The sequence below is a fragment of the Gossypium arboreum genome, chromosome 2 (genome assembly GCF_025698485.1).
Source record: "Gossypium arboreum isolate Shixiya-1 chromosome 2, ASM2569848v2, whole genome shotgun sequence".
In the NCBI taxonomy this organism is placed as follows: Eukaryota; Viridiplantae; Streptophyta; class Magnoliopsida; order Malvales; family Malvaceae; genus Gossypium; species Gossypium arboreum.
In genome coordinates this window covers 106,340,083-106,351,536 of record NC_069071.1, presented here as the reverse complement: position 1 = coordinate 106,351,536, position 11,454 = coordinate 106,340,083, and the positions used below count along the sequence as shown (strand labels likewise).

The 11,454-nt window shown below is 30.7% G+C and overlaps 1 protein-coding gene across 2 annotated transcripts; it reads left to right on the top strand.

The window, feature by feature from the left end:
• The first annotated feature begins 2,880 nt into the window (after positions 1-2,880).
• Positions 2,881-7,668, top strand: LOC108460971 (probable magnesium transporter NIPA3). Of its 2 annotated transcripts, XR_001867701.2 has the most exons (10): positions 2,881-3,468; positions 4,140-4,196; positions 4,534-4,624; positions 4,697-4,857; positions 4,967-5,094; positions 5,210-5,347; positions 5,729-5,821; positions 6,697-6,802; positions 6,996-7,241; positions 7,321-7,668. XR_001867701.2 is itself a non-coding variant. In XM_017760703.2 (9 exons), exons 1-9 carry the CDS (start codon positions 3,318-3,320, stop codon positions 7,091-7,093), a joined length of 1,023 nt encoding a protein of 340 aa, XP_017616192.1. In that variant the 5' UTR covers positions 2,881-3,317; the 3' UTR covers positions 7,094-7,668. The 2 variants fall into 2 exon arrangements, 1 of the variants encoding a protein (XP_017616192.1); XM_017760703.2 differs by having other exon boundaries at positions 6,996-7,668.
• Positions 7,669-11,454: the final 3,786 nt, after the last annotated feature.

The following is an 11,454-nucleotide window of genomic DNA, read 5'->3' as shown; positions in this document are numbered from 1 at the left end:
TTTGGAAACATTTATTTTAATGTTTTTAGTATTTTTTATGTATTATATTTTTAAAAAAAATTATATAAAAAATTAATACAGGCCTAGCCTAGGCTTTAACATTTTTTATCTGGATTGGGCTTGGCCTAGCAAACGAACTTAAAATTTTAGTTGGACCCAACACGACCCATGAGCACCTCTATATACTATGGGGAGAGATTCATTTGCATTAGTGTAAAACTCTTTAGTTCTACAACTTTTTGTATACCGTTATTAAAAATTAAAAATTCCTAACTATTTGTTTTATGTAAAAACCTTTCAACCATTCGATAAATGTTAATAAATATAGTATTTTAGATCAATATGATAGAGATTGGATTGGTTTAAAAGTTTACATGCATGCAAGTGCAATAATATCGATAAATTCAAAGGTTGAATTGTTAAAATATTAATCGTACAAATAGATACAAAAGAGTGTATAACTATTTTAGTTTTACAGTGGTGTAAATGGATCCTCCCCATATCTATATTATTATATTATGTAATAGTATATCATTCATTATATTTAGTGACTAAAATTGATTAAATCAACCAAACCACGCCAATTCATGCAAATCGGTTGGTAAATTCGATTTCGATTTTGGATCAATTAACAGTTATATGTGTATTAATAGTTTTAAAATATATTATTACATTATGTAATACTATATCACATGCTGAAATAGTAATACTTAATAAATTAATTATCATTATATATTATGGTTTATTATTATATTGGTTGAAATATTTTAAGTCCTTATACACTTTGTATATTTAAAAGTTAAGTTTACTACTATATTATATAATACAATACAATATTATATTATATCATATCATATAATATATAATATATTAATAGTTTATATATATGCATTAATGAGTAGATATTATAATATTATGTAATACTATGTTTTTTATTATAATTTATAATATAATAATAGTTTTATATATGTATTAAAGTTTTAGAGATAGTTACATAATATATTATTATATTATATAATAGTATATCATCTATTATAGTTAGTGGTTAAAATCGACTTAATCAACCAAATCGAGTCAGTTCAAGTAAATCAATTGGTAAATTCAATTTGTATTAACAACTTTAAAATATTGTTACATTATGTAGTACTATATCACATGCTATAATAGTAGTACATAATATATTAATTATTTTATATTATTGTTTATGATTATCTTGATTGAAATATTCTCTACGTCCCTATACTCTTAGTACATTTAAAAGTTGGCCCTTCTATTTTATAATGTAATATATATATATATAATATATTAATAGTTTATATATATCAAGTTAAGTAATCAGTTGAGTTGATGTTTTCAAAACCGTTTAAACTAAATCAACCATATTTACACTTATTAACTCTAATATATATTTAAACCCAATTCCAATACTAACCAAATCCAAACCCAATTTAAAATTTATTTAAAACCTAACCTAAATAAAATAATAATAAAAGTGAAACCTAAATTCCCAAAATATAAAAAAAACAAAAACAAAAATTAAAATATAAATTTATATTATTAAATGATCAATCACAACTCAATCATGCATACAATACAATATACAATAGTTTTTGGGTCTTATACGAGCTTATGAAAGCTCTAAAACTAACTCGAGGTTGAGATATGACCAAATTGTAAGAATTTCAATATATTGGATTGTTGACGTCGTGACGTCAGGGGGTTTTTTGTCACGACACAACATACTGATTAGGTCTCATTGTAGCGACCCAAGCTCGGTGTCGCACAGTGATATAACAACTTGGTCTCGTCACGACGTGATATACCAACTTCGAATGGTCAAATTTTAGTACCTATTTACATTCACCTAAAAACATCAAATTTATTTATAATACGATCTCAAAACCCAAAACACATATCCTATAAATTCTAAGATAGTTAACATACCATTCATATACATAAGAGTTGAAAGATATTTGTTGAAATCTCACATTTATACCATTCTTAGCATTTACCAAATTCTACTATTCATTCACATGTATAGTGAACCAAGATTGCTACAAATGAGCTAGTTTCATTATATAACATTTCTTACTGCAATGATTCAAGCTATTGAGCTTGTAAAGTTACCATTTAAACATTAAATATTGACATTTTAAATCAAAATTGACTTTACCTAGGTGTATGCCATAAAATAAACTAAAAAGAGATTTTACAAAAATTGATGAGTCAGGGATTTTAAGTTGGATGCTAGATTCAAAGTTCGGGATCTCGATATGTTCATCATGTTTAATAATCTGCTTGGAAATAATAGGCCCCAAATTAGATTTGATTCATTAAAACCTAAAACTTTTCCTGTCGATGCATCAATTTGCAGATTGCCATGTAAAGCTTACTGAGACTAGAGTTTGGAATCCCAATTCTAAGAACAAGTAAGCGTATGTTGTTGGATATTGTAAAAGGTTTAATTTTGGTATTAGTCCATGCACAATGCTAAAGTTATGAATTTAATCTTATATTTTAATTTGGTTATTTTCTTTTTTGTATTTTGAAAAATCTGTCATAAATCGATAAGTTCTGTTGTTTCCAAAATTTTATGCGAGAAATACGTTATCACATGCTTAATGTCATGTTAACTTGTTATTTTCACATATTACTTGCAGAAAAGTCTATCGATGTTGAAATTTTAAAATTTGAAAAGAATAGAGATTAAGAATGACTAAATTTGAGAATTGGATTAAATCTATAATTTTAATACACATAAAAATTTAATTACTACTCTTTATTTCAAGATTGAAATTTTAAAAAGTCGAAAAAGTAAAGGACTAAATTTGATAGAAATAAAGTACAGGACTAAATCAATAACATATGTATAGTAAAGATACTAATAGAAAATTTTGACCATTATTGTTCTAAATCAGAAAGGAAAACTTGGTGCTTAAACAAGTTAATCAAAACCAGAGTCGGAGAGGAGTCGTTATTGTAGTAAAATCCTCAACCTCAACGCCTACGCGATTCTCTTCCAATCCAGGAAGCCTCTGCCTTCACAACAATTATAGATATCTTCCATTTCTCGATCCTTCAATACTTATAGATCCGTTAACCCGTGTTCTTGTAACACAGGTTGGTTTAAATCGATTCCCTGATTGTGTAAAATTGAGATTTCTTTCGAGATCCATGAACCCATTTTTTAGACTCGGTCCGAGTTTCAGAGCAAATCGAGGATCCTGCCAAGTCTGGTTACATAGAATTGCCGCATTCCCTGAGAATTAGGGCTTTTTATTTTTATCTTTTTTTTTATCAAGTCTAGGGCTAAGAGTATGGCGGTTGTCCAAAAGTGGAGGGAGGGCATGTCCTCGGATAATGTTAAGGGTTTGGTTTTAGCGCTTTCTTCGAGTTTATTTATTGGGGCAAGTTTCATTGTTAAGAAAAAAGGCTTGAAGAAAGCTGGTGCTTCTGGCATCAGGGCAGGTACTCAGAATTTTATCGAGGTTTTTAGTATAATAGTTCCCTTTGTTTTTTTTTTTTTTTTGATGTTTAAGATTTAAAATGATTTACATTGTAGTCGGATTCTGTGAATAACAGTTCCCTCCTCCAGAAAATGAAATCGAGTGAATTGTAAATGATGGAAATTAATTTGCCTTGGGAATTTTATTCACAATTTAAATATATTGATTTGAGCTGTTGCTGATCTAGTATGCAATTGCATCCCTTAGAACTTGGGTTTGCTTGGAATCTTTGATTGTACGTCTATAACTTATTATTATTATAACCTGTTTAAGAAACATGGCCATTTGCCAATGTATTTTTGTCAGAAGTTATTCGTGGTATTTCTTTATAGGATGCAATAGGAGGAAACGATATGCTTGGGCGTCTCAAGTTCCATATAATTGCTGATTTTACATGCATATTGTGCTACTATCGAATAGAGTCTTTTCCATTTATGACTTGACCTTTTCTTTTCTTCAAATTGTCCTGTTGCCTAGCAATTAGCCTCTTTATTTATTTACCTCAGTTATCTGGAGACTCTCAGAATTTATTTGCTATAATTTAGTAGTTGTTTACCTTTTCATTTTTTATGAGACTTATTGTCCATGTGCAGTATACATTTCAATGACATTGTTTTATTGGATTTTACACAGGGGTTGGAGGGTATTCTTACTTGCTTGAGCCTCTTTGGTGGGCAGGCATGATAACAAGTAAGTTTTACTGATTTCTCATTGATCATTAACCCAATATCTCATGGATTTTTCATTTATACTGAAACCTCTTTCTTTATTTTCCTTTTCTTTATCCATGTATTGTCCCTAAAGGATGTTAAAAAAGTTATGCTATCCCAATTAAAAATGGGATGATATTGTCAATGCATTTATAGAAAAATAATTCTTATGTTTATCCCATACTCGCTTCTTAATGTGTAAGGACTAATCAAACCCTGCAGTCTTTTTAAGTACAATGAGTTGTTCTTGTTGCTTGTGGTTCATGATTCTTGAAGAATATGTGGTTAATTCTAACTGGTAATTGGCCTTGAAACAGTGGTCGTGGGTGAAATTGCTAATTTTGCAGCATATGCATTTGCACCAGCTATTCTGGTCACTCCTCTTGGTGCCCTCAGCATCATTATCAGGCAAGGAAACTTTACACTCAAATTTAGGTTTGGCAACTTAGAGTTGATTGCTAAGCATTGTTTCTCTTGCAGTGCGGTACTTGCGCATATCATTTTGCGGGAAAGATTACATACTTTTGGGATTCTGGGTTGTATTTTATGTGTTGTGGGCTCTACAACAATTGTATTACATGCTCCCCAAGAACGTCAAATTGAATCTGTAACAGAAGTTTGGGATCTTGCTACAGAGCCAGGTTATATTTTCTTAAAGATAGTCCGTAGCTCTTAACACATTTTGCTGCTCTAAATTGTTGAACTGCAAAGAAAGAAAAAGATCTTAGTTCCTCTTTGATCTTCTTGCAGGCTTTCTGTTTTACACAGCTTTGGTCTTAACAGCTGTCTTCATACTTATATATCAATTTGTTCCACAATACGGACAGACACATATTATGGTTTATATTGGAGTTTGCTCTCTTGTTGGTTCCATTTCGGTATGTATCAGTACTAGGCTGTTGGTAGCATAATTCTGTTTGCATTCCAATGGTATTTGCCTTTTTTCTTTTTTTGTTTTCGACAGATTGTTTTGCTAAGAGTGTTATTTGACAGGTAATGAGTGTTAAAGCACTTGGTATTGCGTTGAAGTTAACCTTTTCAGGAACGAATCAGCTTGTATATCCTCAGACATGGGCCTTTACTTTAGTTGTGATTACTTGTGTGCTTACCCAAATGAATTATTTAAACAAGGTAATGAATTATTTAAATGAATGTCTACAGTTGCCCTTTTTTTCTTTTGAATAATTTTGAAATGGCCCTTCAAAGAAAGTAAACAAGGGAGGAAATGTTCAGTGTGAGAAAAAGATGCAAAGAGAAAAAGAGATTGTAAATATGTCATTTTTATCCAAAGTCTATTATGTTTCATCTCAAACGTTGCTTATCAACATTCTTGTTTGTGGTGTTCTTAATTGTTAATTTAAACATTAAATCAGTTGAAATTTATCTATTTATGCTTTCTTGCTCCCGGAATCATTGTGTCCTTAATTTTGCATTGCTTGCTGATTTAAAATTTTTGTTTTGCACTTCAATTCTTTTTTATTTTTAAAATTTATTTTATCTTCATAATTGCAGGCGCTTGATACTTTCAACACTGCTGTTGTTTCTCCCATATACTATGTTATGTTTACATCACTGACCATTTTGGCTAGTGTAATCATGTTTAAGGTAATTTCTAGTCGTTGATGCTATCAGACTGGTTCAAAAGGTCTACTAAATTATAATGTTCAAAATGTTTTACTTCATTCTGCCTACCACCTTCCACAACCCTTTTCAGGATGGTCACAATTAAATTTTCTTAAGCATGCAAAGAGTTGCTTAACCCTATATGTAAGTTGTATGCTTCTTAAGGGAAGGGAACTGTATGTATAGCAGTGTGGAAACTTTGGTCATTCAAGATGTTGTAACTGACAATTCTAAGTTGCAATACCCTTGTTTGACTTTATATAGTTGGTCTGTTTGTGACTGTTATGATATGAAATTGAACTTCTATTTGTTTCTCTGGTTGTTTAGTTTGCTGTTGAGCCCTAAGGCTTTGCATGATAAGGTGGAAAGAATATTGGAAAAATGAAAATTTGAAAGAATTTATTTATTTATTTATTTCCCATTGGTGTGCGTGATAGTAAAGATAGAAGGTAAAGTTGAAAAAAGAGGAAAGAAAATGAAAATTCTAAAGAATGCATGATCATGTGAAGTGCACATTTTCACCTTGCTCATTTTCTTTCCGCTTATTATTCCAAATCGGAATGAGTTACTTTTATGCGTTAGGATGGAAAATGATCTTCTTTTTTTTTTTTTTAATTTACTTTCTTCCCATTTTCCTTGCTACCAAGCACACTCAAAATTTATCTTTCTTCTAATTTTCCATTCACCTCATTCCATCTTTCCACTTTTCCACTCTGCAGATCATTACAGCTGCTTCCCTAAACTTTATTTTAAAATTAAAAATTTGAGCGGCAGTTAATGACTACTGCATTTCTAGATCTCTGTTTTCTATTGGGATTGACCTAGAAATTAGCTTAGTTTAATTTTTCTGATATCAGGATTGGGATGGACAGAGTCCTACTCAGATTCTGACAGAGATGTGTGGGTTCGTGACTATCCTTTCTGGAACTTTTCTTCTTCACAAAACCAAGGATATGGCTGATGGTATGTTTTCAGGAACCTTGAATTGTGAATTTATTATCTCGGTCATTTGTAATCACCAATTACCGTCTCCTGTTAGCAGAGGAAGAATGTTGCGGTGTTACTCTGTTAGTTTGTTACTGCTTTTATGTAGTCAAGAAACATTAATGGTTCTAACTTTGGCATTTTAATCAATTGTTGAACTATGTTTAATCAGGTCCAGGTTTGTCAACATCTTTGTCAATGAGATCATTGAAGCATGAAGAAGACGATGGCTTCGGTGAAGGCATTCCTCTTAAGCGGCAGGATACATAGAGAACATATTTAATTGAAAATTAAGGTCACCACTGCCATTCCTACAAAGCTCAAAAATAGCTACTGGGGAGAGACCCGTTAGATGCCAACTTGTATTTTTATTGACCGACTTTAGTCCGTGCTATTCATTATTTGGAGACAGTTGGAGGTGAGATTTTTCTTTGGCTCTTACCCCCTTCTGCCTTCAAGCATGAGACTGTAGATTGAAGCTTTCGCCTTGTATACAGGAAATATGGCCTATGTAATGTAATGTTGAGCGCAGTGGCTATACATGGCGTTATCTTTTGCTTTGTTCTGCCATCAATGTCAATTGGGCGGGGATTCTCACCCTGGGAACCTCTGAAAGGAATCAAATACGATATCAGTACATGCATATCTTTTGCTTTTTGTCTGAAGGGTTTTTTATGTTTCGTTAAATATATATATATACACACAATTATACTGTACAACTAGCATTACCAGTAGTAATGTATTTCTTTTGGGCCATTCCAAGTCTAATGAGTTTTCGGTATGTGGAGTGGATAGCCACTGCTTTAACTGATGAATTCAATCAAATACAATTTCTTTAGATGAAAGCCACAGCTTGAATTTCAAGCTCCTTGTATTATACCCAATAATTATCGTTTCTGAATTGCTAGGTTAATTACGGGATGCCAAGGAAAAAGAAAATCTACCTTTGAACCCCTTGAGGATCAAAATTATTTAGGTTAATTTCATCAGATGGTTTCAAAATATTGTTTAGACTTTAAGTTGGTTTTAAACTTCAAAACGTAGATTTGACGTGTTATAAAAAATAGAAAATGTTATGAACTACAAATGATTGTGAAGGGAAGCACTTACAAGGCAAAGCGACTTTGTTGTTCAGTGTTAGCCATCATATGAAGTGGAATGATGAGAATATTATTGAAGACGATAAATTTTGACTATAAGCATCACATGTTGCTTCCAAGCTACAAAAATAGTGATCTTCTTGGATGCAAAGGTAGTTGTGGAACTATTTTTCAATGCATTGGAGCTAGAATCATTTAAAGCAACCTTCATGGATGCAACTGTGAAACACTCCTCAACTAACATTCAATACCTTGTTGCTAGGAGGATCATTAGTAGTGAAAATGTTATTCAAATAGGTATGATGTTTCATTGCCTTGTTGAAACTGACTTCGCCACACTTAGGAAAGTCAAAAAGGGTTAGGATCATGTGTGTTAAGGTATCCATACTTATTGATGAACCTTTAAAAGTAGGTTTTAAATTAAAAAGGAAAAACCTCTCAAGCTTGGATATTGTCTTTAAATATGAAAGACTTTATGAGTTTTGTTATTATTGTGGACATCTTGGTCATTGTTCCAAAGTATGTTATATTAAACTTGATGGAGAAGTAACCAAGATTTATGGCCCCTGCCTAAGAGTTGCGTCATATTATCTGAAAACTAGGGACAAGCTTTATAATCCATGGAAAAATGATAGCAAAGCAAATGAAAAGGATTGAGAAGATGCGCGTGTGAACCATAGGCTTTGGTTCCCAAGCCAACCACCAAATCAGGTGCCTTCGATGTTGAACATGATTTGAGTAGTAGCAAAGGTAAAACCCCAATGTCCCTGTTGGATGGGAAGCTAAACATTAATGTGGAAGTGATCTGTGAGCTCCCTAAACTGCTTGTGGAAGTGATTTTGGAGACTCTAGAACCGAAATTCTACCACTTCAAGAAGTCACATCAAGCCTTGAAAGGCCATGACCCACTAGAGGCCGATTTTGAGAAAAAGGCAGTTTAAAAAATCTTATATGGATTTTATGGGCTCCAAATTGGACCTATTCAATGTGGGGCTGTATACTATTATTGAAGCATCCATCGAAGGTCCAAAAAAGCTCTCATGGGATACAATCTTCTCCAAAAAAAAAAATAAAACGCGATAGAAGACGCCTCATTCAAATCAAGAAAGCTACTCTTTTCAAAGCTAAATAAGATAAATTTCGCATTGATGTTGTAGCGAAAAATTTCTAGATTGGCTACAAAGACTCCTCCACCACTTACATGTTATCCGTCTAACTATGGAACTTGGAGAACCTCAAGCTTCTGCTATAGTCTCAGCAGGTTTGGCTGAGATGGAAGAGTTGGAATCCTCCCATTCAATTTAGAGTCCATCCTTTTTAAGATCATGAGCTTGGCACCTCATGCTTGTCATGCTCTTATTTTATCTAGCAATTCTTGTTACTTGGTGATATCTTAGGCCATCTTTTCAGCTAGAACTTACCACCCTTTGGGGTTATGTTCCCCCTTGTTATTGCTGTGGACCTCTTGATTTGCTTTTGCCTTGCCTTTTTCATCTATTTCAATGTTGTTATCTTTTGGAGCTCTGATTATATCCACGAATCTTGTGTTCATTTTCTTTACTGCTTCATAGCTGATCAATCATATTACATTTCTCTTTTACTGAAAAAAAAAACAAATATGTGAGAAATTGTACTAAAAAGAAATCATCTCAAAACAATTTAAGTAAAAAAATCTAATTTTGTAATATTGTAATAGAAATGGCTTAAAATAACAAAAAAAAAAGTTTTTGTCAAATAATTCAATAATAAATTGAACCCTCAATAAAAAACAACACCCAATTGAGCCCTTAATTGAATATAAGCAATGAATTAAGTCTTCAAAAAAAAACCAATATAAATCCCTTACGACCTTTATGTTCGCCACGTAACACATTAAGATTGTACCATATGATAAAACCTAGTAAACTCTCTTTAAAATATTTAAACAAATTATAAAATTATAAAATTGCAAAATTATATAAAATTAAAATTAATAGAAAATTATAGAAAGTATACATAAAATTATGAAAAATATAACATATTATAAAATTATAAAAAAACCCTATTTTAAAACTATAAAATATAAAAAATTACAAAAATTATTAAAAAAATTACCCTTAATCTAAATTCTAAACCTAAATCAACTTATCCATAAAACACTTCCATCTTGTCACTTGGCAACATTTGATGCAATGACAACATAATAGAGAACCAAATTGATATATGGAAACTTTGTTACTTCCCGTGAGGCTTCTTCCAAAATGCATTCCCATCAACACTTTACAATAGTAGTGTTTATGGATTGGGTTGTACTTGGGTCGGGTCTAGGTATGATATTAACATACTTTATGTTTATTTAAGTTTGATTTAGCCTAAAATCTAGACTTAAAATTTTGTCCAAGCTCGCCCAAATATTTGTAATAGATTAATCTAAGCCCATTTTAGGTTTGTCCATATTATTTTTAATATTTTTAAAATATATTTATATTATTTTATTTTAACATTTAATAAATTTATACATTTTTATTTATTGAAAATTTTATATAGTCATCTTAATATTTTTTTAATGTTTACATGAGAATAGTATAATATATTTAGCATAGGTTTATTTTTTTAAATTACATCATATATAAAAAAAAATAACATAATATAAGGTATTATAAACTTAAAACAGGCAGGGTCGGGCTCGGGCATTGAGTGTTTAAGCCTGAGCCGACTCATATTTTAAATAGACCTAATTTTTTTTGTCCAAGCCCATATTTCGGGCCTAATATTTTTGCTCAAATCTTCCTAAATTTTGGGCAGATTGTTGAATCTGGACAAATAATTCGATCCATAAATAGGTCTACTTTACAACTAATACTTTACGTCTTGATTACTGGTATTTGTCTAATAACTTTCAATCAAAATTTAAGTATGTAGAAAACCTTATATTTGTCTTCATATAATTTTTAATTTATTTTATATTTGATAATTTTATATTTATATAATTTATTATATTTTCATAATTTTATGTAATTTGAAAACTAATTTTTTTATTTTTAATAATTTTAATAAAATTTACAAATTTTTTTATGAGTTTTGAAGATTATAGTTTTTAAAAATTTTATACTTTTGTAAAGCATTTAAATATAATTTAACATCTTTCGTCAATCATAACGTACCATATAGCGAACATAACAACCGTCATGAATTTACATAAAAAATTAATATTTTTGAAGATTTAATTAATTAAAAGTTTAAATAAATAACATTTTGGAATGATTTATAAAAAAAAAGTGAAACAAACAATGGTTATTCATTTTATGACGTATAAAAGTGGAAATTTGTCTGATATAAAAGCGAGAGTAGCGCATTAATGGACTCCAAAATCTAACTTTTGTACCACAAATTAGCGAATCTTAGCTTGGGTTATTACATTTCAAAGTGGGCGGCTGACCTCACTCTCCTTTATCTCTCTGCCAAATTACTAATTTTTTTTTATCCAACTACAGTAATTTATGTTAAATAAATAATTAGACTTAAAGATTTATTTAGGTGTAACTTATAAAT

Bases quoted from the DNA above. Each gene is read 5' to 3' on its own strand.
- LOC108460971 (XM_017760703.2), top strand. From the start codon at position 3,318: ATGGCGGTTGTCCAAAAGTGGAGGGAGGGCATGTCCTCGGATAATGTT. The intron at 4,197-4,533 runs GTAAGTTTTACT...GCCTTGAAACAG, and splicing joins GTGGGCAGGCATGATAACAA to TGGTCGTGGGTGAAATTGCT. The intron at 4,858-4,966 runs GTTATATTTTCT...ATCTTCTTGCAG, and splicing joins GGATCTTGCTACAGAGCCAG to GCTTTCTGTTTTACACAGCT.